This window comes from Meriones unguiculatus, chromosome 9, assembly GCF_030254825.1.
Source record: "Meriones unguiculatus strain TT.TT164.6M chromosome 9, Bangor_MerUng_6.1, whole genome shotgun sequence".
NCBI classification, from domain to species: Eukaryota; Metazoa; Chordata; class Mammalia; order Rodentia; family Muridae; genus Meriones; species Meriones unguiculatus.
This window is the reverse complement of record NC_083357.1, coordinates 9,521,013-9,548,817: the sequence shown is the minus strand read 5'-3', so window position 1 is coordinate 9,548,817 and position 27,805 is coordinate 9,521,013. Positions and strand designations below refer to the sequence as shown.

The 27,805-nt window shown below is 37.5% G+C and overlaps 1 protein-coding gene across 13 annotated transcripts in view; it reads left to right on the top strand.

The window, feature by feature from the left end:
• Ankrd28 (ankyrin repeat domain 28) overlaps positions 1-27,805 on the top strand; it is a 147,624-nt gene that overhangs the window by 97,814 nt on the left and 22,005 nt on the right. For 12 of the 13 annotated variants that reach the window (XR_009594155.1, XM_021641749.2, XM_021641750.2 and 9 more), the window contains 13 exons: positions 302-502; positions 2,962-3,049; positions 4,711-4,853; positions 6,811-7,023; positions 13,227-13,305; positions 14,687-14,801; positions 16,077-16,159; positions 17,759-17,822; positions 19,235-19,303; positions 21,224-21,364; positions 24,277-24,388; positions 25,663-25,689; positions 26,078-26,152. Coding sequence is in view for 12 of the 13 variants with exons in the window: in XM_021641749.2 (XP_021497424.1) it covers positions 302-502; positions 2,962-3,049; positions 4,711-4,853; positions 6,811-7,023; positions 13,227-13,305; positions 14,687-14,801; positions 16,077-16,159; positions 17,759-17,822; positions 19,235-19,303; positions 21,224-21,364; positions 24,277-24,388; positions 25,663-25,689; positions 26,078-26,152 (1,410 nt within the window). In the remaining variant the exon portion in view is untranslated. Of the gene's footprint in view, positions 1-301; positions 503-2,961; positions 3,050-4,710; positions 4,854-6,810; positions 7,024-13,226; positions 13,306-14,686; positions 14,806-16,076; positions 16,160-17,758; positions 17,823-19,234; positions 19,304-21,223; positions 21,365-24,276; positions 24,389-25,662; positions 25,690-26,077; positions 26,153-27,805 lie in introns of those variants that run through there. The other variant, XM_060390866.1, reaches the window with a different exon arrangement.

Genomic DNA, 27,805 nt, shown 5'->3' with positions numbered 1-27,805 from the left:
AAATCTTGTTAAAGCTCTTCAATGAATACGCTAATTGTATTTTGCTAATAAGAAACTTAAGAAATGACCATTTAATGAAAAACATACATTTCTTTAGGTTCCCCCCCCCTTGTATGTTTTCATAGAGAGTGCTGGTTTATCAAGATTTATCTTTTTATGGCTCTAAATACAATCTTTCAATTCAAAATATTTTCTTAAATTTCCATTACTTACAACAGGCTTTTTCAGACTTCTATTTTCTCCATATGTATACATCTTTATAAGTTTCTAAAGTTATTCAACCCTCTCGTTTGTATTGTAGGAAGCAGTTCAGATACTTTTGAAGCATTCTGCCGATGTTAATGCTCGAGACAAAAATTGGCAGACCCCTTTACACATAGCTGCTGCAAATAAAGCTGTAAAATGTGCTGAATCTTTGGTACCTCTTCTGAGTAATGTGAACGTATCGGATCGAGCAGGAAGAACTGCATTACATCATGCAGCTTTCAGTGGGCATGGTGAGGTAGGTGCATTCAATTAGAAATTGATTTCCTTCCTCCCAGCCTCTAGTTATTAATGAATTTGCCTTCTTTCAATTCATTCAGTTTGTAGAAAAAGCAAACAAAAATATCTATCTTCATTTCTTCTGATATTGCCCTTAGCAAACCTCCCATCTTTTTTCTTTTTCAGTGATACAAGTTTTCCCAAATTAAAAAGTTTATTTCATACTTACTACACATACACTAGAATTTCATAATGACCTAGAATAACAAGACTGTCAGCTATAGGATCACACAAGAGATATGTTCTATCATTGTCAAGAAACTGCAATTTCATTGTTCTTTCAGAAGGAAGGATAATAGCAGAGAAAGGCAATGTTTAGAAACTATGCTTTCTTCTAGCTTAAGATAATTCCTTAGTGATAGAACTGTCAAAAGAGAACAGATTAAGAAAATTTGTCATCACAGGGCTGGGGAGATGACTCATTCCATAATGTACTTTCTGACCAAGAGTAATAACTTGAGTTCAGATCCCCAGCACTCAGAGAACTGGTGTGCTGGTGTGCACCTGTAAGCCCAGCATAGGGAGGCAGAGACAGCAAGATCTCTGTGACTTGTTGGTTAGCCTGCCTAACCAAATTGGTGAACTCCACGTGAGAATACCTGTCTCAAAAACTAAGGTGAAACATGGAGGAGGGCACCCGATACCGAGCTCTGCACACACACACACACACACACAAAATGTTTAGTTATCTTTAATCAGGCATCAGCTAGCTTAGTTGGACCAGAGTTAGAAGAACCTTTGTCCACTTTTTTCTCTGCCTGCCTGGCTTCTCCTTTTCTCTTGCTTTGTTTCTTTCTTTTTTGTACTGTTGTCCGTACTCTTCACTTCCCTTTTTAATTTTTTTCCCACTTTGCAGCCTAATTGCAGCCCCCCTTCCTCTTCTCCTCCCAATCCCACCCTCATACACCTCCCCTATTTCCCTACCACCTTATCCTCAGAGAAGGGGAGCCCCCCACCATAGGTACCACCCCACCCTGGTACATCAAATTGAAGCAGGACTACTTGCATCTTCTCCCACTGAGACCAGACAAGACAGCCCAGCTAGGAGAAAGTGATCCAGAAGCAGGCAACAGAGTCAGAGACAGCCCTTGCTCTAATTATAAGGGGACCGACATGAAGAACAAGCTGCTCATTTGCTACATATGTGTAGGGGCCCTAGGTCCAGCCCATGCATGCTCTTTGGTTGGTAGTTCAGTCTTTGTGAACCCCCATGGCCCAGCTTAGTTTATTCTGTAGTTCTTCTTGTGGTGGCCTTGATCCCTCCAGCTCCCTCCATCCTTACCCCTACTCTTCTGTAAGACTCCCTGTCTCTGCATGTGTTTCCATCAGCTGCTGCGTGAAACCTCTCAGATGACAGTTATGCTAGGCTCCTGTGTACAAGCATAGCAGAGTTTCATTAGTAGTGCCAGGTGTGCTCTCTCCCATGGAGTGGGTATCAAGTTGGGCCAGTCATTGATTGGCCATTTCCTCCATGTTTATTCCTGCACTACTTGTAGGCAGGGCAGATTTTGGTTAAAGGTTTAATGGATGGGTTGGTGTACCCATCCCTCCATTGCAAGTTCTGCCTGGCTACAGAAGATGGCCTCTCCAGGCTCCCTACCCCAGCTGGGGTCACCGCCATAGACTCCTGGAGGCCTTCCACCATCTTCATCTCAGAGATCCCCCCTCCCCCCCAGTGATTTCTGTTCTCTCTCCCAGCCTTCCCCACACCATTTTTAAATTTAAGGTGAAATATTGCTATGTTCCAGACTCCAGGCTCTTCTCCTATCTCAGCCTCTTCTAGAGCAGCTGAAACAACAGTTGCACTCCAGTGTGCCCAGACTCTAGTCCTTCATTTTGCAGACACAAAAGCACAGTTTTAGAATGGTATTCACAAGATTTTGCAGCTGTAAATACAGTGGCCTCATTTTTTTTCATTGCAATGCCATGAATCCTTGCATCAACTGTAGCATAGATCACAAAATGGAGAAACAATTATAAATATGTTTTATTAATATTATTAGTAGTAGTAATATTAGTTCATTATGAGATAAGTGGACTTTGTAATAATTTGATTTAAATATAGTGGCTCTACCATGAGGGATTAAATTAAATTTCAGACATTACTAGTATGAGACAGTTACTTTCTACTAACACTTCAGGCTTAAATAGCAATACAGTTTCTATTTAAGTATTCAAACTTTAAACTGTCGAAGTGTGTGTTTACTTAGATGTTCTCAAAACACGAAGTTGCAAAGCTGCATCTTAAAGAGGCTGCAACTGGACTTCAGTAACAGTGAACCCCCTCCCACGTCATCATAACTATATTAAATGTCCTTCAACTGCAGCAAGTCAGTGCCAGAGAAGCTGAATAATCACAAGACATATTCATGAACAATTCTACTCTAAATCTCAATAAACTATTTACTTTTATTTCAGATGGTCAAACTACTCTTGTCCAGAGGTGCCAATATTAATGCTTTTGACAAGAAAGATAGACGTGCAATCCATTGGGCAGCATATATGGGTATGTGCATTTTAAATTTACTTTTGACAGTATATATTTAGGGAAAACGTGTTTTTTTGCATTTATGCATTTTTAAGAAAATGATAAGTCATATACTATCTGAGATTGCTGCTCAAGAAGAACAAGTAGAAGAGGGTTGCTGCAACAATACACTGGACCTAGCTTATAAAAACTGAAATAATTCTGTTCTTAACTTATAAAAGGAGAGACGTCTCATACAGTGGCCTGGGATGTTTAACTTAAAATGGGTGTTAATTCTCATATCCATTTTTCTTTTTATTGCATTATTGGCGTATAAGTTGTAAAGATGCATTGAGAAGCATCTTATTAAACTGGAAGTATAGCTAAAGTGATACTGCGTTTGCCTTGTATGCACAAGGCCTTGGGTTCAATCTCCATCACTGCAGAAAAAATAAACCCTATTATTATAAGCTAAGATTGTGGGTGTGTGTTCATGTATTCACATATGCACATGGATATACATGTATGCCAAGTCAGCTTCCAGTATCATTCCTCAGGAATTATCTACCTTATTTTCTGAGTCAGGGCCTCTGACTGGGACCTAGAGTTTAATACACTGGCTAGCCAGAAAGCCCCATAGATCTATGTGTTTCTTAACTCCCCAGCACTGGCATTGACCGTGTTCACTTTTACCTGTAAGGGTACCATTTTGGTCACATACCCTATTTTGATGACCAAAAGTTGAATATGTGGTGTTTAGTGCCAAAACTATGTGCCTCTTCTTATACAAGGAATTTTTTTCTTGTGTTAATTGAAGGTAAAATAGCCAGAAGGAGTTCTGTTTCATCCTAAAGTGTATCACTCCATGTGGAATTTTATATCCTTAAGTCTTGGAGAGTTTCTGAATAGTCAGTGATAGATTCTTCATTTAGACAGTTTAGAAACAGTGTATGTGATTTAAAATAACACATTTTGTGTTAAAAAGATATCCACAGTCAGTGGAGTCACTTTCACTACAAAGGAATTTGGTTTGACCTAATGGACTATTTTCATGAAATGAAGGCCAGAATAATTTTATGGCTTGCTTGAAGTTGAGCATCCAAAGTAATAAAGTGTGTGGATCCTAGTCTGGGCCTAGCATGGCTTGGTTGTCATTGATACACTTGATCACGATTAAAAAGGTATGTTTTATTTTGCCAAAAATAGTACATTCTTGATCTGTGTTGCTATAACAAAATATTCAAGGTTGGGTAATTTATCCTGAACAGAGTTTAATTTCTTTCAAATTTTGGAGCTTTGGAAGTCCACATGACAGTGCTGTCATCTGGCCAGCGCCTTCCTTCCTGCTGTGTCATGTCATGACCTGACAGAAGATATCATAAGGTCAAAGAGAAAGCAAAAGATGTTAAATGACCATGAGTTAGAGGAACAAAATCTAGTCAAAGTTAACACTAGATAACATAGTAAATTGTGTTGTTTTTTTAGTTATTCTCTCTATCATTTGTCAAAAATATTCTGAATTCTTGGGTTTTTTTAATCCTCTTGTATTACAGCATGAATTATTAGTCATCGTGCATTCTAAAATTAATGTGCTGTTTTACATTTCTTAAGTAGTCAGGATATATTTAATAATTTCTATGTGCTGATGGTTTTTTTGTTTGTCTCTTTGTTTTGTTTTGTTTTTGAAAATGTATTTTCAGGTCACATCGAAGTAGTGAAATTACTTGTATCTCATGGAGCTGAAGTGACGTGTAAGGATAAGAAGTCTTACACACCTCTTCATGCAGCAGCCTCTAGTGGAATGATCAGTGTAGTCAAGTACCTTCTAGATCTTGGAGTTGATGTAGGTATATAGATTGAGCCGTATAAAATTAATTGTTCTGTGGTTTTGCTATTATATTCTCAGAACTTAGGTTTGAAAGATAGCAGTACATCTTGTACCAAATACCTCTTTAACAGTAATATCCTTTTATCAGATCTTTCTGACTCTTTCACTGGCTAGTATACTGATGTGATCAATATATTTGTCTTAGTTAAGATTACTGTGCTGCAGTGAAATACCATGATCAAAAGCTACTTGGAGAAAGAAGGGTTTGTTTGGCTTATGCTTCCATATCACTGTTCATCACTGAAGGAAGTCAGAACAGGCACCTGAAGGCAGAAGCTGGTGCAGAGGCCATAGAGAAGTGCTGCTTACTCCTTGTAGCTTGCTCATCTTGTTTTCTGTAGCACCCAGGACCACTAGCCCAGGGATGGCACACCCACAAAGGGCTGGGCCCTCCTCCTCAATCATGAATTAGGGAAATACACTATAGGTTTGTTTGTAGCCCAGTCTTATGGGGGCAGTTTCTCAATTGAGGTTCCTTCCTCTCAGATGACTCTAGATTGTGTCAACTTGACATTAAAAATAGCCAGTGTACTTCATAATTAGTCAAAATATGTAGAGTTAAAACCCATTCCAAAGATGAGTGATTTGCCCAAAGTTTTTCTTTTCCATCACATTTCATTTCTTGTAGCTCTGTTTCTTCCAGCTCTCTGGGAACCAGCAGATCAGACAGCTGTGTTACTATAGTCTGTATTATGCTTAGTTTTCTGAGCCAGTAAGTCTAACTTTATTTTAAATGACTGCAGCATTATGGGATAGTGGCAAAAGCAAGAGGGGAGAGAGGTAAGTACTATAAACACTATAGTAATGCCATTCTTTTTTACTAGGAAGGGATGCTTCTCTCTTAGTATATATTTGGTTCCTGAATAAGAATGCATGTAGTTTTTATATGCCATGCTTGAAAACATGTTCTTTATTCCCACTTTTATTATATTTACTCTTTTGGTTTTGTGGACAGTTGCATTGTGTAGCCCAAGTTGGCCTCAAATTTGGAATCCTCCTTCACCTTCCAAGTGCTTGGGTTAAAAGTGTATGCTACCATCCCTGCTCTAATGTTACTAACTCTAGAGACATGTGGACCAAACTTACTAGTTCTTCCAAGCAGTAGATAAGGAAAAAGGAGAGTGCAAAGAGAGGAAGACAATAAAGTGTGGGGTTTTTTTTCTGCTTTTTGGTTTGTTTTTTATTTTTTTAAGACAGGGTTTCTCTGTGTAGCCTTGGCTGTCTGGACTCGCTTTATAGACCAGGCTGGCCACAAACTCACAGCAATCTGCCTGCTCCTGCCTCTCAGAGTGCTGTGATTACAGGCATGCACCACCACACCCAGCTAACAAAGTCTTAATTGCAAAAACTGTCAAAAATTATGTGATTCTAGTTAGACAAGACATGACAGGATTATAGAGCTACATAAATTGAGGGCTGTGAGAAACACTTCACTGAAAACAAGAAAGACATTGAAAAATGTGGGAATTGGGAAAAGTTGCAAAACACCCAAATATTGTTGGGAACCTGGAAAGTTCAAGGTGGCTAAAAGTTTCATTTTGCTCAACAGTTTCTGTAGCTCTTTTTCAACCAATTAGCATAATGGCCTTAAAAGGTCTCTGAAACAGATGAATGAGGTACCCTTGTTTCTATTTACCATTTACAGTAAATTCTCCCTTAGCTCAAAGACTTTTGAAATACATTGTTTTTATTTTCTTAAAATGATTCTTATAGAAGAATTTAACATTGTATTTGTGAAGCACATTCTCTAAACTATGTAGTCCGTTTAACATAAATTGCCTGTTGTTGTTTAAAACAACCTTAGCATTATACACCTCATCTTTGTGTTTATCACTTTTTCTATAATTAATAATTTAAAATAGCTTATGGCAGCAGTAGAAGAATTACTTCACATTCCCATTTTTCCCTATAGATGAATGAAGCAAATGCCTATGGAAACACAGCTCTTCACGTAGCCTGTTACAATGGACAAGATGTTGTCGTGAACGAGCTCGTAGACTGTGGTGCTAACGTAAACCAGAAGAACGAGAAAGGATTCACTCCTTTGCACTTTGCTGCCGCGTCAACACATGGAGCACTGTGTTTAGAACTTCTGGTTGGCAATGGGGCTGATGTCAACATCAAGGTATGAGACGGAGTCAGAGCCCGTGCTTTAAAGTATTTGGTTAATGTCTAAGACAGCGTTCATAAAATACCATGCACAATTATAAAGGATCTACTGGGAAACTGAAGAATGGGACTATGACCAGGCGGTGACAGCACACGCCTCTAATCCCAGCACTTTGGAGGCAGAGGAGAGCGAATCTTTGAGTTTGAGGCCAGCAAGCTACACAGTAAGACCTATCTCTATTGCCAACCCCCTCTACCACACCCCCAAAAAGCCTATGGTTAAATCTCTAAAACATTATGCCGAAGAATCAGAGGAAGAATTTAATACATTTTCCCTCTATGTAAGATTCTAGAACAGATGGAACTCTGCTTATTTGGAATTCCAGAATTTATAGTTGGGGGAAAATAACAGATGCATTGTTGCCCATGGGAAGGAAGAAAGGGTCACCTGAGCAAGGGGCATGAGGAGCTCGTATAGGGTAATGGTGTAGCTTCTTACTTTCACAGGGCTTTGTGTGCTGTAGATAAGCACTTGTGAAAACCGTCCACAGGTGCTTTTGAGATAGGTGTTGAATAATGATACATCCTGATTGTCACATAGTGATGACACCTGTGACTACCTCTGAAGCATCAAATAATGTATTGATAATGTGATGAAAAACATGGAGTAAAAATGTTAGTGCTAGAATTGAGATGATATGTATATGGATAGTCATGCTGTAATACTTTTTTGAAATTGTTCTTTTCTGAAATTTCTGTTACGATGTTTTTCATGGTGTTAGGATAGAAACATTGTTGGTGTCTTACACATAAAAAATAGTCACTTGGCCTTTTTGTGAGGTAAGCATTTTAGAAATATGTTAAAATTCGGAGGCAAAATAAATTTATCTTCAATGTGTAATTCTGTGAGAAACACAGGTAACCAAGATTTCAAGCATTATTATTTTATAGTACATGATTATTTTAGATTGTCAAAAGGTGTTTTCACTGTTTGCTCCTGTATTCATCAGTTTGTCATTTAAGCACTTGACAAACCCATGGAAGAAAAACTACAGTCAATCAAATTGAACCGTTTAGGATTAGTAAAAATCTGTAAGCTTACAAATACTGTTTACAGAGAATCTCAGCCCATTTTGAATGTGGATATAGATGAGCCCTGCCTTGCCTAACTTCAGTGAAAACACTGACCTACTTGGCATGTAAATCAACATTAAGTCCAGTGGGAGTTCATTCTTTTCCCTCCCTCACAGGAGGGACAGATTTATTTGTGTCATGCTCAAGCAAGGAAGACCAGAAGTATCATTAAGAGCCTCTGTTGCTGAGCGCCATGGCGCACACCTATGATCCCAGCACTTAGGAAGGCAGAGGCAGGTGGATCTCTATTTAGTTCAAGGCCAGCCTGGTCTACAGAGTGATTCCAGGCCAGCCAAGGCTACAGAGAAACCAAAAAAAGAGTCTTTATTATGCTGTGGGCTAAACTATCTTTTTAAAGTTCTTTTAAATTTTAAATTATCTTATTATTTTATGCATATTGATATTTCACTTGTATACATTTCTAGGGCCCACAGAGGCCAGAAGTAGGAGTTAGATCCCCTGGAACTGGAATGGGTGCTGGAAGTCAAACTTCTTAACCTCTGAGCCATCTCTCCAGCCTCTTTACTTGAAAACTTACCCAACCCAGAAAAATAACAATTTTTTTGTGGTAAAAGGAATTACAGTTTATCTTAATGGACCTCAGAAGTTTTTTGTTGGTTTTTTTTTTAGTGATACATGTTTATATAAAATATCTAAAATTAATTAACCTGTATTACTTTGTGTATTTCATGGAAATATCATTAGTTATTATAGACTTTTCAGCTATATGCTGCTATATTTAAAGGATAAAGATTAGATTTTAAAGAAACCAATTTATACACTAACGTTTAGACATGAATATTTTATGCAAGTTGATGATAATGAGTCACTTGGTTCATATAAGTGTGTTTATAGTTGTCTGTAATACCTTTGATTGGTTCTGTTTATCTTCTCTTTTAAAATTTAATTGGGAATCTGTTCTCTAAGAAGTTTAACTTACAAAATGTTCTAAACAGTGGACCTGTATCCTTAATAATTTATAAAATTCAGTACTGGATTTTGTACATGACATAATGGTTTTTGTTAATTGGCAAAAGGTACGATGTAGTGATTAAGGCAACAGCCTACAATAGATTGATAAAACTTGCCTTAATCTTGTCTAACAATTTGTAATAGTCCTTTCAATTCAGTTGTCTGGATTATATTGGGGCTAAATGCCATTGAAGCATGTTTCTTGTGTTGATGATTTCTGAAATGCCACCTAGCTATCAAATTGTACAAAGATTATTGATAGCTCTAGGTTTTCAACCAACAAGAATTCTCTGTGCCTTATATTTTTGTATTTGTCAAGTCGGTGTTTGTTGGCTAAGGAGCCAAGGCCTTCACATTTGTCTGGGAGAACCGTTTTGCTGATCGTTGATCCCCCTAGAGTTCGCTGTTCTTCCCGCCATTCTCACCAGTTTGTTGTAAATATGGAACTTGAAATGTGAATTTAAATTTATAATCATTGGCTTTCTAAACATTTGATTTTTTTTCAAGAGTAGTAAACGTAAATGTGCTCTAAAACATAATTATGGTCTAGTTTCTATAACTTTTTGGTTTTTTGAGACAGGGTCACTCCATGTAGCCTTGGCTCTCCTGGATTCGATTTGTAGACCAGGCTGGCCTTGAACTCAGAGATACGCCTGCCTCTGCCTCCCATATGCCGGGAATACAGTCGTGCACCACCATTCCTGGCTATTCTATACATAACTTTTCTTCACTTGAGCCGCATTACATTGGTTGTTTTGGTTGCATATATACACAGCTTCTTCTACCTGCTGTATTACTCCCTAACTTCCTCTGTCGTGTCATGTTGTGTCCCCTGGTCTCCTTTTCCTTCTCTTTCTCGGATGACTAGTCCTATACTTACACCTTGACACAAGCTAGAGTTACCTGAAAAGAAGAAACTTCACTTAAAATGCCTCCATAAGATCCAGTTGTAAAGCATTTATTATTTATTTTCTTAATTAGGACTGATGAGAGAGGGCCCAGCCTATTGTGTAAGGGCCATCCCTAGGCTGGTGGCCCTGGGTTCTATAAGAAAGCAGGCTGGGCAAGCAATAGAGAGCAAGCAGTAAAACAGCACCCGTCCATGGCCTCTGTATTAGCTCCTGCCTCCTGCACTTCCTGCCTTGTTTGAGTTCCTGTCCTGACTTCCTTTAGTGATGAACAATGTAAGCCAAATAAACCCTTTCCTCCCCAAGTTGTTTTTGTCATGGTATTTCATCACAGCAGTAGCAACCCTAATTAAAACAGTTTCTCTCCCTGTTGTAGAGACAGGTTCTCTTGTAGCCCAGACTGGCCTTTAATTTGTCCTATATTGAGGTTGGCCTTGCTTCTATTTCGTAATTGCTGGGATTATTTATAGTTGAGTATAGCACAATGCCTGAGTATCTCTATTTTGGGACAGTTTCTTTCTGCATACCCCAGCCTGGCCTCAGGCTCAGAGCTCTTCCTGCTTCAGCTGTTCTGTGCTGAGCTTGTGAACAAGACCAGCTGTTCTGTTCTTAATAAATTTTTCAACCTGAAGTGGTGGCACATGGCTTTAATCCCAGTATTCGGGAGGCAGAGGCAGACTGATCTCTATGTTTGAAGCTAGTCTGGTCTACAGAGAGAGCATCAGGACATCCAGTGCTACAAAAAGAAACCTTGTCTCAAAAAACCAAGATAGATAGATAGGTAGATAGGTAAATAGATAGATAGAAAGAAACCTTGTTGCACAAAAAACAAAATAGATAGATAGATAGATTGATTGATTGATTGATTGATTTTTTTTTTTTAAACTAGGTAGTAGTACCATATGCCTTTAATCCCAGCACTTGGAAGGCAAAGGCAGGTGGGTCTCTGAGAGAGTTCAAGGCCACCTTAGTTTACATAGTGAGTTCCTGGACAGCCAGCACCATGTACTGAGACCCTGCCTTACAATAAAATAAAATAAAAGAAATAACAGAAAGTAAACAAAATAAAAGAATAAAATTTTCAGCTCATCAAGATGTATCACACTAAAGTTTAAGCATAAAGCTACTATAAAATATGTGGCTTTTGTTATTTTTACTGGATTTTGGTAACAATTCCCAGAATGTTGGTGATCTTCTCTTTATTTGCTGGCAAGATAGCTGAGCAGATCAAGGGCATTTACCACCAAGCCTCACAACCTAAGTTTGATCCCTGGAACCCACATAATAGAAGAAGCTTGCCCCATGACACATTCACTTACATGGAACAAAAAGAAATAATATATAAATAAGTATTTTAAAATTTAATTTCTTCTTGACACTTAACATGATTTTAGATCCTTAAAGACAATCTCCAAATTTTTTCTTCAGTTCAAAGAGAAATAGACATGCTGTCCTACTGGTGTTAAGGCATATTTTTCAAATGGTAACGTTAATGCTCTTCTTTCTTTGTATATTTACCTTCTCTACATGTTCCTTCCTTTGTATATATGCCTTCTATGATCAGTGTATGGAAAGTAAAACTACTGTAATGTTCTCTATAAGCTTATAGAAGGCATTATTTCTTACTAGCTAGAAGACAAAATGGAATTCTTTAATCTCAGGCTGTTTTCTTGCTTATAAAACAGAAGGAATAGTATATTTTCATATAAATCTTGTTATACTTTTACACTTACTAAAGTGTGTCTTGAACTTGCATGCATGCTGAGATCAGAGGACAACTTGCAGGATTATCTTCTCTGCGCCTACCATGTAAACTCAAGGCTTAGCAGTGAGCTCTTCTTCCTGCTAGGCCATCTCGCTGGCCTGAAGATAGTAGTATCTGTCTCAGGGTTGTGAGGATTAAATGACTAACATGTTATACCTAAGATCTGTTTACAAGACTTAAAAATGTTACCTGAAGTCATACTTACCAATTTCACTATATTATGAATCCTGTTTTTATTATACATTCTTATTTGCTTTTCTTTTTGTCTACAAAAATAGCTGTTGGTAAAATTAAACTAAGTTGAAATTAGTGTCCGTGAAAATTTTTGGAAATGTGAAATTAGAGTGCTTTTGTTAAATTTCTGCTGCTCTTTCTCCTGGTTAAAGGAATAAAATAAGAAGTATAGGTATATTATGTAAGTGGTTTACAAAGTTGGTTATATTTAGACTGTGCAACAGACATGTAAAATGTAGATAATATCCTCATTTTCATTTGAGGAAGAAAAGGTCAAAAATAATATAAATTAAAGAGGCAGCCTGGGTGTGGTAGTGTATCCCTATAATTCCAGCACTTGGGCGGCTGATGTGGTAGGATTACAAGTTCAAAGCCATTCTGGGATATGTAGTGAACTTGAGTTGACATCGTGTGACCGTGTCCCAAAACAAGCTAGCAAGATTATAGAATCAAATACTTTGATAACTGTTCGTGTCTATATAACATGAAAAGTTTTACAGGATTAGGACAAACTTAGTACATTTGTTAATATCTGTTGAGAAGGCATGCTGCATAGTGCCAAAGGGTTAGGAACACAAAACAGGTTTTTCCCCTTTGTATAGTTTAACTCACCGAAAGATTTTAGAGATAAAAAAGACATCATTTAACTAGGAAGATAATATTATCAATTGAGCATTGTTTTTCACATTTGGAATTTCTTCTGAACTATAGAAATGCACAGCCAGTCTGAAGACTTTACATAGTTCAAGAAAATAACAGCATTGATTACAAATAATTACTGTAAACAAATTAAGACATGGTTTTTAAATGACTTACAGTGACTCAAGGTGGGAGGTTCCAGGTTTCACACAATGAAAGCATCGGTGCAAGGCGAAAGTTCCAATATTAAACTTGGGAAGCACATCGTGACTTGGGATTATGGTGCCCTTGGTTGAATCATTTAATAGCCTATGTTTTAATATCCTACCTGTAGAGTGGAATGTTAAGGTTACCTTTACAGTGCCACACAGGATTAGTATAAATAGTAAGCATGGAGATTTTCATGTGTTTTTTATTTGATATACATACTAAAAAATAAATAGCCAGTTCATACCTTCATAAGACTTGCTTCTTGAGTAGTATTTATAAAATGTAAAGTATAACTGAGGGATGCATATTCCGGGTATAGCATAGTAACTGAATAATTTACGTTTTCCGTTGTTTCAGAGTAAAGATGGAAAAACCCCACTGCATATGACCGCCCTCCACGGTAGATTCTCCAGATCACAGACCATTATCCAGAGTGGTAAAAAGTATTTCTGTTTGTTTCTTTTATTTCTTCAATGTAGTTTAATTGAGGGTTTTTTATGTGGTTGGTTTTTGTTTTGTTTTGAAATTTTTTTTTTTTTTATTTCAAATCTCTTGAAAATCAACACAGGATAAAATGCCACAAATATATGTCATTCAGTATATATTCATGGAAATATATGTCATTTCTATTCTTCTGAATTATTAGTTCATTTCTTTGTCCTTTGAGGGAACGGGAAGAGAGGAGTCTTTTGCATAGCCTCAGCTGGGCTTGAATCCAGAGCACTCTTATCGCATGCACCATCTTGCCTTTGAATTTTACTTTAATTAGTGTTGACTTTTTTCCCCCAGTATTTCTAATTGGATAGCTAGCTACCTTTCTACATGTAATATATATTGATATATGCTTTTTTGCATTTTCATTTTTCCCTCTTTGCATTTTGAACTCTTGGGTTTTTTATTTATTTTCTGTACTTTATTCTCTTGTGTTTGAATTAGTACTAGACAAACTAAACTTTTAAATAAAATAATTTTATGTCTGTTAATGCAAATCTGTTTCTCAGACTGTGTTCCAAAGGACTGTTTGTTAATAGTCCTTAAGATTTCATTCTTATTAAAGGTTTGTATTGCTCTTTTTAAGATTTTGTTAATTTTTTTATTCTATGTACATGAATATTTACCTGACTCTCTCCTTGTGCACCACGTGCATGTGTGTGAGAAAGACAGTGGAAGAAAGGAACACAAGTGCTGTAGTGTACATGGTGGGGGTCGGAGGACAGCCCCAGGCACAGTCCTCACCCTCTGCCGTGCACACGCCAGGCCTGAGATATTAGCTGCTGGTCCACACACTTGCAGGGATGTTTTCATCCCCATCTCCCAGCTCATCATCTGAGCATTTGGCCTATCGATGGGTGCTGCCATGCCCGATACGACTTAAACATGAACTCTGTTGCTCAGGTTTAATGGCAGGCATTTTGTCCATTGAGCCATTTCCCCAAGAACCTCTTTGTTAGCTTTTTGTTGCTGGAGTTCTGCAAGGGGTTAAAAAGAGCTCATGATGTAAAGATTTGTAAAGTGCTATAAGCAGTCGTCATCAGGAAGCACAGGATTACCCTAAAGTGCTGCTCTAAAGCATTGTCCTTAGCATCGTAGTCTCTCGACTCACTGCACCTAGAACCCTTCTGTTAGATTAAAATATGTTTAAATCCTATGCTCAATTCACAAAACTGCTTTAAATATGCACTTAGTAACTCCAGTAAATATGCTATGAATGATTTAGTTAGAATTGCGATATCCAACATCTTACATCACATTGCATTTAACAGTTTTGTCCAAACTGTTATGTAATCTAGTGCCTGACATTACATCCTTTCTTGCAGGAGCTGTAATTGACTGTGAAGATAAGAATGGAAATACCCCTTTGCACATAGCAGCCCGGTATGGCCATGAGCTGCTCATCAACACTCTTATTACAAGTGGTGCCGACACTGCGAAGTGAGTAGCGCTCATGGAGGTGGTGGTAGCCATCTGGGGAGGAACAAAAGCGAGGAGCTAGAGTTTTCTAGCTGTTCCCAGTAGAAACGCGCATTTGATCTTCTGCGTGGTAGTAATTGCTTTGACTATTTGTTCCGTGGGTTTTGTTTGTTTGTTTGTTTGTTTGTTTGGGTTGTTTTGTTTTGTTTTACCTTATATTTTTGACATTGGTAAATTTGAAATGTTCTATGTATAATTTTATTTGATTAGTCAGTGTGGCATGTTTTTACATTTCTGTCTCTTTTTCCCCCCAGCATAAATAATACAAAGTTTTGATAAGAATTTTAACTTTTATGATTCCTTTGTTTTTAATCCAGAAGTTCCAACAATTATACACACCAAATGCTATTTTTTGGACCATCTCTAGACAGTGGTTTTAAACTCTGTTGTACAAATTCCAGGAGCCCCTAGGTGGTGGAACAAAGGGGTCCCTTCCTGCTCCCCAGCCCCAACTTTTTTAATCAAAAAGTTCACTCTTTATTATTTTACGTATTAAAGTTGCCCTATAAGCTTTTAAAACATGCATTATTTTGTATAAAGTCAAGATCATACTCAAATTGTTTCCAGTTTCTGTATGTTTTTATAAGTATTCCTGAACAATTGTAAACTATATATTTGTAAGTGATATGCTACTAAATAAGAGATTTTTATGGTTTAAAAATGTATATTAATATTGAATTAGCCATATAGAGGCTTGAGATTTTTTACATTTCTATAGATATCACTGGTTATTTATGGGATTTAATTTTACTTTGTGCAGATGCATTCAGTATTCTCTTATTTACCATCAAGTTTCTGTCAATTTTTCACCGTTACAGAATGACTGAGATGAACATTCTTGAGCATACTACCTTGCAGAAATGATCTTAAATGGTGGGGTGAAATGGGCAGAAGTTTTGCTCCCTGAGCAAATACCCCCAATTGGTTGGGGAGAACGGTATCAATGATGTATTTCAGAGGTGCTGCTGGGCATTCAACATTTATAATATAGACCTGTATATACACAGTGAGGCTATAATGATGATAGTGCTGAGGTTAGAAAAACAAGCTTTGGAAAATATAGCTAAGGGATGAATTACACCGCGTTTCAGTAATTGGCCAGATTTTTTTCCAAAGTAAAGTATTAGGAGATTTCCGCTCAACCAGTTATCTTTTACTTAAATGCTGTCTCTATGACATATTTAACTTACTTTGTTCTTCTGTGTTGTGGTGACGTTTCTGTCCTCTTAACTTAAGGCGTGGTATACATGGGATGTTCCCGCTCCATCTGGCAGCCTTAAGCGGCTTCTCAGACTGCTGCAGGAAACTCCTCTCCTCAGGTGAGCGGGGCTTTGCACAGACTGGCTTGTTTGTGCATGCTTGCTTGCACGCTCTCTCTCACCCTTCTTGCCTCCTCCCTCTCCTCCTCTGTGGTCACAGTCATCTCATCAGTTCTGAAAAATGCTTTATTCTTGGACTTGATTCCGTTTGTCAGTTGCTGGCATGGTGTAGAGTGTCTGTAGAGCAGCCTTTACGCAGTAATGGTAGTCTTCTTAACTTGTCCTATTCAGTGAGTCCTAGAAGCAAAATACCTTAATTGGCATGTTTCGTTGGTCTTTGTTTTGAGAATTAAAAGTCCTATAAGGATATCTTATAGGCTCATTAAATTATTACTTCATTACCAGTACATAGATTAAAATGCTGTAACTATAATTGGTGTGGATTTTATCAGTATTATTGCAAACTATAATTCTTTAAATTGATTGAATTACTGACTATAGACGATTTCATTATTTTTTAATTGTTTTGTATTTCTCAGTATATAAAAATATTAGCATTCATGTTTACTGAAATAAATGTGGTTTCAGTGAAAGTATTATATAGTGAGGCACTCTTCTGAGGTTTGGAGGAGTTGTTTTTGTTAATGTGTGTGATATATTTTTATGTGTGTAAATTCATTGTTGTGGTTGTTTTATTTAAGTCTGTATTGACAACTATTCATATGAAACTGTTCATTTCCAATTTGCATGAAAAGAAATACTAAAATCTCTCCCTGGTATTAATAATAGCCACATGGAACAAAGTACATATCCTTTTTTTAGAAGGGAGGGAGATGATGAGTGGAGAGTCTGTAGAGCCAAGGCTGACCTTGAACTTGCAATTCTCCTGTTTCTGCTTCCCAAGTGCTCAGATGACAGGTGTGTACCATCATGCCTGGCTAAAGCGCTTTATGGAGATGTTTGTGTGCTATACACTTAGAAATTCACTTATTTAATGTGTACAGTTCAATATTTAGAATATGTTTGTGTGGGTATGCAGTCAGTGCGGAGCATCTTTAATCCCTGTGAAAGAAACACTAGTAGCATAGAGTGATCTGTTAGCCACCTAATTAATACCTTTCTGTAGAATCACCTAACAAAAGCTTTTCACTTTATGTTCTTAAAGGGTTATATTTGGGTCTTTTATCGATACTTCACTTCTTTTTTGTTGTGTTGCTGACTGTTATTACCATTGTGGTAGCGTTTTAGAAATTAGAATGGTTTGGTCTGCCTGCCTAGCTGCCTGCCTGCCTGTCTGTCTGCCTGCCTGTGACAGGCTTTAGACCATGTTACCAAGGTTAGCCAAGGCTCCAGGGATCTTTCCACCTTGGCCTTCTGTGCAGCTGGACTGTGAGACTGAAGGTGTGACCCATCACTCCTAGTATAGTCTTTCAACAAGCACTATCGCATTTGTTGTAAAACTGACAAACCTGTACTGTTTTTTTTTTTGGTAGTTTTGTACATTACATCTCCTTAATCATTTTGTACTTGTTATGAATATATAGGTTTGCTTGTGATTGAAAAGAACATCGTGATATTTGACATTTTTATATACTGTCTTAATGCAAAGTAATACATCTCTAATATTATATGAGAGAAGCTATATATTCATTTCTACAGGATTTGACATAGACACCCCAGATGATTTTGGCAGGACCTGTCTCCATGCAGCTGCAGCTGGAGGGTATGTTAATAGTGTTTTCATTTCTTTTCAAGTACAGAGGGAATGATGGAAGTCAGTGTTAGAGTAGACACCCAAGAGCACCTGTGCTCAGTCCAGAGAGATCAACACCAGTCACGGAGGCTCTCTCTTTATTCCTCTTCATTAGTTCTGAGTTGCCACAACATAGAAACTGGCTGGAGTTTAACAAAAGACAGTCAAGGGTAGCCAAAATTGGTTTTGTTTTTTTCATTGTTGTTTGGTGATGGCGATAGGTTTTTTGTTTTTGTCTTCTTTCAACTAAGTAATAAGTCTTAAGCCAGGAAGGAAAAAAACCTACAAAAGGAAATATTTTTATAAAAGAAGATAATGTCTCAACAAATAAAAATGTTCATGAAATTATGAGAATATAAAAAATATTTGCATATTCTAAATAATATACTCCATACTCTGTAAATGGTATTTTAAAAATAGTATCTTCAGGAAAAAATGTTGATGATACAATTATGTCTTGGCTGAGAAGAAGAAATAATTGTGATTAGAACAGTTTAGACTAAGTTTTATTTATGTTGTTTGAGGTTTTTTCCTCCTAGATTTGTGAGACAGAGTCTTGCTATGTAGCCAAGGCTGCCTTAACAATCAGTCCTCCAGCCTCAGCCTCTGAGGTGCTGGAATTGTGAGCACGCACCACCCTCCTTGTTTAGATTTAGTTTTAAGAAGCACTGCGGGGAAAGTTAGTTCTGCTGGATGACAGAACGTCTGGTCTCTGAAGGCATTCCGTTAACTTAATGCTTCTGACAATCTAGATTTGTATTAAGCCATTTCATTCATGGTTTGTTTCTAGTGATAACTTCTTAATATTTTTCTGTGATTTCAAAGAACAATTATGCTGAACCAAGAATGACACCAAGTCTAAATTACAGAGATGATGAACATATGTGAATCAGTCCTTTGTCCTTTTAAGGCCACCAGAGAACATGTCAGTTAAAAACCGTGTGTGTGTGTTGCCTACAGGAGAAGTCATTATACTATAAAAAGCTGATGTTAGGTTTATAAAAAGTTATAACAAGCGTGCAAGAGTGTCCTACAGTTTTAACTAAGGTTCAGTTTGAATAAGTAATAATAGTTTAGGAGACAGTGGAGGACATTCACTTGCTATTATTATATGTGTTTTAAGGATACAGGGCTTTTTTTGTTCTTAGTTCATTTTAATTTAGTATTTTAAAATCCCTTAAATTTAAGACATTTAAATATAAGTATTGGTTTTCTAAAAATCTCTTAGGATCTCTTACAAATGAATTTTAATGTTTTATCTTTTATAAAATAAAAAAGTAATCCTCATTTTAAAATATGCATTTATGCTTCTTTAAGCCTACCATTTTTATAATACAATCACTGACAGTTATACTTTCAAACTTTTTTTTTCCCCTAACTAGAAATTTGGAGTGCCTAAACCTTCTGCTAAATACTGGTGCAGACTTCAACAAAAAGGATAAATTTGGAAGGTAATCTGTGATTTAACTACTCGGTAAAACCAGGTTAAATTTGCTTACCAAATAGTTTGCTTGACCTTTAACAACTTCTGAAATATAATTTTATGTGTCACACAGGATCTTTTGAGTTGTAATCATGATTAGTTAAGAGTCTGAAGTAGGGCGTGGGATGTGGCTTACCTTCCTCAAATATGCAGGGATTGATCCCAGCACTGCTGAAAGGAAAAAAAAAAAAGAGCACCAGTGCACACTAGCCAGCCAAAGTCAGTAGGGGCTAAGTGTTCTCAAGCCCAGTCTTTTAACTGGGTTCCACTACAGCCATAGGCCACATCTGCCCTCCTTTTAGATTATTAAGAATTTATCTTAATCATTTTGTCTGCTTGTATGCCCATGCATCACGTGTGCACAGTGCTCATGGAGGCCAAAGAGCAGAGCATCAGATCATTGTGAGCTCAGCATGTGGGTGTTGGGCGTAGACTCCAGGTCCTCTGGAAAAGCAGCCTGTACTCTTTAACTGCTGAGCCATCTCTCCAGCTCTGTCCTTCTTGATATTAATTGTCCTCTTCCCATAACCATAGTGTGGAAATTTAAAATTTCACTGAACCAAAGTGCCTTCAGAAAAAACACATAGCACCTAAAATTTTCCCAGGTCATTTCATGAGAAACCCTACTTCCCACTACTAGAAGGAAAAAAGTAGGTTACAAATATATGTGTGATTTTTTTGTTTTCCTCTGTCTTCTTATTCACATCCATATAACCTGCTGACTACATCTGCAGGGGAACAGCTACAAAAGGATAAAATCTCATTGTCTAGCCTGCTGCTAGCATTTGTAGTAATAGCAGTTGAAGCTTCTGTTATCCATTCCTACTCATGTCAGGAGTAGACACACACAATACATTAAGACCATGCAGAAAAGAAGTAAATGCCGTTTGAATTTGTTTGGAAGATGTAGGTGACAGTCTAAGCAATATTTGTGAGCAGGTAAAAGCTGTGTTTGTCAGACTGTTCTGGGAAGGGTATAAATCAGAAGGAAATGTGTGGGAGTGTACTGGTGTTTATAATAGTACCAATGCAGAAGAAAAAGAGAAAGGATTGTGTATGGTAGGAAGAAATGAATAGAAGAAACTAAATGCTGTTTGACCCCATAATACTTGAGGAATAAACTGAGCTCATAAATGTACTAATAGAAGGACTGAATGGCCCACAAGATGAAATTTCATAGCTAATTTTCTTATTAGTAATTATTTGTACATTCCATGCAACAAATAGCACAGAGGGTTTTGAAGTATATTCTATTATGAATTTTGTAGCTTTATATTTCCAGGGTTAACTGCATTTTAAAAATCTCTGTAATAGCTGGGCATCAGGTAAATGAATTAGAGGGGGAAAATACACTGTAAGAAGCTCTGAATCAGACTTTCCATAATTTCTGGGTTTTCATTTAATAAAATCATAGAATCGTCTTATTTTTATCATCCTAAAATAGTTGCTCCTATGTTTAATAGTATTCTGTGTGATGTTAGTAATTAGAAATTAGCTATGGTTATTCAGTCTTTAGAGATTTAAAGCAGTACACGAGCTCTTCTGGGTAGGAAATTAGTCTCTAAGACTGTGCCTAGCTTATTGCCTGAGAAATCTAGTGAGAACAACTCTTTTATGCTTCTGTTTTTGTTGTTGTTGTTCTTTGTTTATGCTTTTGTTTTTGTTTTTTTTTTCCTCTTTGCTTTTATCATTCAAGGCATGGACTATGGGACATTTTTGTCAATGGGACATTTTATTAAAATGAGAGTGTTAGGTTTCTAGGCAAAAAATAGAGGTTGTATAGAGGAGACTATTATAGCTAAATGTGTGGAGTAAGGGTCACCTGTGCTCTGTCTATAAATGTATATTCTTGGCTTTTATTTTTCTTGTGTTAATTTGGTCACAAAAGATCTCCACTGCACTATGCTGCTGCCAACTGCAATTACCAGTGCCTGTTTGCTCTTGTGGGATCAGGAGCAAGTGTGAATGACCTTGATGAAAGAGGCTGCACGCCACTGCACTATGCAGCTACGTCAGACACAGATGGCAAGTAAGTACCACGTGGGCAGAAGAGGGTTACTATTTCTATAAATTGGCGTCTTTGTGTGAGGACTGTTTTACTGTAAATGTGCTTCCCTTTTGTATTTTTATTATTATTCCCTGAATACACAATTTGTAAAATAAAGGCTTTTTTTAATTATTACTAAATCCTACCTGCTGCTGTCTTCCAAGCATCTGGCCCTTACTTGAAAAATATGATAGAAGATGGTCTTTTCTCCTTCCTACAAAATAGTATTTGTTTGGTTGGTTTTCGGTTTTTCATTGCAGGTTTTCTCTGTGTAGCTCTGGCTCTCCTGGAATTTGATCTGTAGATTAGGTTGGCCTTGCGCTCAGAGATTGCCTGCGTTTGCCTGCCAGGTTCTGGGATGGGCACATAGTAGGTACATGTTGCTTAAATAAATATTATTAGATATCAGGCCAAGTAAATGTTGGTCAAGAGTGGTGGTTGAGAAGACAGGATAAGTGGTATATAAACTGTTCCATAAGAAATCCATTGTCAGATCCATTTTTTTTATTTTTCTTAGACTAAAATAAACTCAATGAAAACAGCAGTTTAGATCTTGAGTGTTTCTGGTTATCCCCATGTGTCTGAGTCAGCAAAGAGTGAAATGTTAGAAAGAATAATGACTCCTAGAGAAAGATGTTAAAAAACATACTTCTGGGAAGTTATATTTAACATTAAAAGTCTATGTTTTGCTTTTCACTTCTTTATCCTTTTTAAAAATACATCTGGTTCTGACTGGGGAAGAGGCTCAGTGAATAAAGCACTTGACCTCACAAGTTTGAGTACCTCAGAATCTCTGTAAATCCTAATCAGTAGTAAACACCTAGAATTATAGCATTTGTACTGTGTGGTGGAAGTCAGAGACCGGAGAATCCCTGGGAGTTCACAAGTCTCAAAGATGGGAGTGGGGTCTGATACCCAGGGTTGTCTTCTGACTTCCACACGCATTAGACACACATAACCATACCCAGACACACAATTATTGCTACTTTGTACATGTGTATGTTGATATATGTGCAGATACGGGCACGCATATATAAGTCAGAGGACAATTTTCACGAGCCTATTTTCCTTCCACTTGGGACCAGATAATTGAGTTCAAAATATCAGGCAATTCCTGCTTGAAGGGTGCTATTTGTTATCATTGAGGGTAATTATATGTATTTCTGAAAGTAATCCCTGAGAGGTCTGAATGGTTTTAGACAGTTCAGCATTAGGGGAATAGCAGTTAGGAGCTGGATAAATGGGTTTGTAGTTAAGAGTGATTGCTGTGCAAGCATAAGGACCTGGGTTAGGATCCCTAGAAACCATGCAAAAAGTTAGATGTGGCTACACACACGTGTAACCAGCACTGGGGTGGAGAGCAGAGACAGGTGGATCACTAGAGCTTACTGGCCACCAACCTGGCTTAAAAAAAGCAAGCTCCTGATGCAATGAGAAATCCTGTCTCTAGGAATAAGGCAGAGAGTAGTGGCTGTACGCTCCTGCACACAACTTGTGTACACACACACATACATACACATACATTGAAAAAGAAAAGAAATAAGGATTAGCATCAAAATGTGAATGCCTACACACAGACACACATATTTAAAAATAAAAAATATTTTTTTAAATCTACAGAGCTAAGGTATCAAGAACTATATTACCAAGTGGTAGTGGCACTCGCCTTTAGTCCCAGCACCCAGGAGGCAAATATAGGCACATCTCTTGAGTTCAAGGCCAGCCTGGTCTACGGAATGAGTTCCAGGACAGTCAGGGCCACACAGAGAACCCTGTCTTTTAAAAACCTGATTCTGGCCATCTTATGAGTGTATATTGACCCTTATCTGAATGAGTGAATAACACCTCTCCACACCCACACACACCCTTAATCTTTTAGCAGTCTGATAGTACTCAAAGACCCTTGTGAGCCAAGTTTTAATCTCAACAGAGTACTGTTTGACTTGTCAGAAACCATGCTTCTGAATAATATTAATAGACAAAAGTGTGCAAATCTGTTGTGTATGGCTTAGCAGCTTACAAAACAGTACACCAGCTATAGTTTGGATAATAACAGGTTGGTAAAACTTTTTTAAGAGTTTTATATTGTTAGATACCTTGTACCTTGATAATTTATCAAGCACAAAAGCATTAGTAGTATTACAGCGACATACAGTTTTTATATATTAATTTAGCCTGTACTTTTGAAACAAAATTAAGACTTCAGAGATTTAGACCAAATTAAGAAAATGGTAGTAATGACCCAATGCACAAATGTACCTGACATATATAATAGCCCCATTGTGTGAAACCAGTAGTTACTTAGACTTCTTCCCAACTAATTATAGAAAAGAGCCTTTTCCCTGTTAAAAGCCTAATAAAATTAACAACAACAACAACAAAAAACCAAGCAATTATAGTTTGGATATAATATTTATAGTATGTAATCATGGATATAAAAGTTTTAATAACAAACTAATAATTACCAGTATTTAATCATTGGTTTAAAATGTAGTTAGAAAGGCAAGGTGTGGTGGGAGGCAAAGGCAGAAGGATCTCTTAAGTTCAGACCAGTCTAGAATACAGAGTTCAGGATAGCCAGAACTATATAGAGATGCCTTATTTCTAATACATTCATACACACCTTGTTCCGAATGAATGAATGAATGAATTGAATGTGGATTAGTATCTAAAAATGTATTTGATACTAAAAATATAAAATTGAGTGTGAAATCCCACAGTTTCCATTCCAAATGGTTATTCTTACTGTTTAGAAAAGTTTATTGGGTTTTATAGTCTTTGGGTCTGGTTAGTTTTGGTGTGTGGGTATTTTTTTTTTTTTTTGGCAGTGTTTTTTATAATAAAGTATTTTAATGTAACTTTCAGAATTTTCATTTTGCTGTTATTGTATCTAGGTGCCTGGAATACTTACTAAGAAATGATGCAAATCCCGGGATCCGGGACAAGCAAGGATACAATGCAGTTCATTACTCAGCTGCATATGGCCACCGTCTGTGTCTTCAGCTGGTAAGACTCCTGAGTTCTGATGACAGGACTGGTGTGAGTTCGTAGTTTGATGACATGACTACATGGTCCAGAAAACATTCAGTTTTGTTTTTTAACATATTCAAACTTCTTTTACCTCTTGAATTCAAGGTTGCTCAATAAGATAACTCTCCTCTATTCCTTTCAGAAAAAGAAAAAAATAATATCACTGAGCCCAGTGTGGTAGTACATACCTGTAATCTTAATCCTTGAAAAGCTAAAGCAGGAATAGTGTTAGGTTCGAGGCTACCCTGGGCTACAGTGAGATACTGTCTAAATGACAGGGAATTTAATCTCTTGAGGGGGAGTCAGGCATAGCAGTCTACCTACCCCTGTAGTCCTAATTGGGAGGCGTGACACTGGCTTGGAGTCCAGAACAACATAGTGAGACACCGCCTCAAAAACAAACAAAACCAGATAAATCTCTGAAGAAGGCTCCTAAAATCATGTTGTGTTTCTTGAGATAGTCACATATAGCCAGGCTGACCTCAAACTAGCTATGTAGCTGAGGATGACCTTGAACTTTCTTGAATCCTGAGCTGTGTGCTGGGACTCAGTTCATGCAAGCACACTACCGACAGCTATATACTACCAACCTCCAAATCCTTCTAATAGTTGGCTCTAGCTATATTGTGTTTATTTCTATTCCTTTAAATAAATAGTTTCCATATTTCTTGTAAAGTTACAGCCATATCTTACTTGAAAAATAAAAATGAGAACCCCTGATAGAGTTAGATTTCTCCCGAATGTTTAGAGAACCCTGCAAGGTCCTTTCATTTCTCAGTTCTTCCTAATGAGGGGTAGTCTACTTCTGCAAAGGAAGCTTGAATTTCATCTGTGGTCTTGTCCTTGGAGTATGCACACCATTCAGAGCCAGTTAAAATACACTCCTGTGTTACAGATCCTTCAGGTTAAAGTTTCCTTTATCGACCTGAAGCATTGCTTCCCTTTGATAGAAAATAAAATTCAAGAAAGGTATATAAGAAGGTCAGCATATTTAAATATCATGTAGTGTGCTACTATAAAAATAACCCATAATTTCATAGGTTACTGTGGTTCTTTAGACCAAAATCTTAGGCTGTGTATATAGATGTGTTGTCTATTGTAATGTCTGATTATCTGTGTAAAAGACTTCTTTTCTGGAGGCAAAGCATGGATTTAAAACAAACTAACAAAGCCCTATATTAATAAAGATATCAAATATATTAATATGTATGAATAACTTCGTAAAATGTCATTTCTTAATTTTATTTCAGATTGCAAGTGAAACTCCTTTAGATGTTGTAAGTATTGATTCCCCCATAACATCCAAAATAGAATACCACCATTCAAAATAGTGTGTTTCTTCGTTCTCATTAGAATAAAGTTAGACGTGTTTTCACATAGTACCCCTGAGACCAAGACAGTGACAAGAAAGTGTGTTCAGGAAGGCGGAGTGTTTACCTGATGGAAGAACATTTCCCCAAACACCTAGTTGATAAAGCTCAGAGTCAGTGGTTCTTACGATACTCTTGTGATTATCCTGTCCTGTGAATTTACTGAGTTATTGCTGTGCTCTAATATGGTTTGGAGTGAGGGATGGGAGAAATAACTGCTATGATATACTTAAAAGTATTATTTCTAACATTTTTAAATGTCTCTTAATATTTTTAATGCCTCTCATTTTTTCAGTTAATGGAAACCTCGGGAACAGACATGTTGAGTGATTCAGATAATAGAGCAACAATAAGTCCTTTACATTTGGCTGTAAGTACTACCCTCGTAGCCAGTTAGCTAGTTCACAACATAATTCTACTTACGTTAACTCAATATAGAACCCTAGACATTATCGTGGAATTAAAACTTCAAGAACTGATTTAATACAGAAACTTCTTTAGTGTATTCTTGGTATCTGCTTCTCACTTACCTTTGAGTGGTGGTGCTTAGCCCCCTAAAGCCCTGCTTTCAAGTGACGAGTATGACTTTGAATTTAAAATGGACTGCCCTAGTAGGACTGTAGTTTGATGAGCAGGTCATACACACCACAGTTTCTCTAAATTTCAGCAGTTGTGGCCTTGCTTGTGGCCATGAGTGCTAGCTAACTGTAGAGTCAGTACTGCATCCACTTGCTCATTGCTGTAGGGTTTTGGTACATGCTCTGTAATTTCCTATCCATTTCCAGATTCCTCTGAATGCCAGTCAGAGGAATCTAAGCCAAGGAGATTAGGAAATAATAAGTAAAACCCATCTCAGCTCCTCTGGACTGAAAGAATTTATTTTTTAAACAAATTTGGATGGAGGACTGTAATCATCAGAAGACCAGGATATATCACCAGCTATTTATATGACCTCTGATGTTACGTATAGAACTTTGTTTAGCAGGATCACTAGAAGTTAGTCATCTCTTTGTTTCTTTCACATGTTCTAAAACTTTTTATCTTCATTTTCTCTTTGCATGTGATCAAACACTAACAAACTAAATCTTTCTTTCTGCCTCTTGCTCCCCTCCCTCACCGTACTTATCTAAATAACTAAGATGATGCCCGGCTTAAAGTTTCTATTGCTGTGATAAAAGATGACCAGAAGCTAATAGGAGAACGTTTTAGCCACTGTTACTATTGCTGTGAAGAGGCACCATGACCAAGGCAATTTAAGATGAAAGTATTTGACTGGGGATTTGTTTATAGTTTCAGAGGTTGAGTCCATGACCCATTGTGGCAGGCAGGCAGGGGTGGCACTGGAGCCACGTAGATAAGAGCTTATGTACTTATCAGAGCTTATGTGCTGATCCACAGGCAGAGAGGCAGAGCAACACTGGGCCTGGAGTGGGTTTTTGAAACCTCAAAGTTCATCCCCCATGACATACCTTCTCCAACAAGGCCACACCTCCTAATCCTTCCTAAATAATTTACCAACTGAGGACCAAGCATTTAAACATAAGAGTCAGTGGAAGGGGCTAAGAGATGGCTCAGAGGTTAAGAGCACTGGCTGCTCTTCCAAAGGTCCTGAGTTCAATTCCCAGCAACCACATGGTGGCTTGTAACCATCTATAATGAGATATGGTGCCCTCTTTTTCGGCCTGCAGGCACACATACAGGCAGAATACGAATAATAAATAAATCTTTAAAAAAAAAAAAAGCCAATGGAAGCCATTCTCATTTAAACCACTGCAGAGAGGAGAGGGTTATTTTACTTGAACTTCCAGATCACAGTTCATTATTGAAGGCCATCAGGGCAGGAACTCCAGCAGAGCAGGAATCTGGAGGCAGGAGCTAATGCAAAGGCGGAATGCTGCCTATTGGCTTTCACCTTTGGCTTGTTTAGCCAGCTTTCCTAGAACCCAGGACTGTCAGCTCAGGGGTGGACCCGTCCACAATGGGCAGAGCGCTCACACATGGATCACTGATTAAGAAAGTGCCC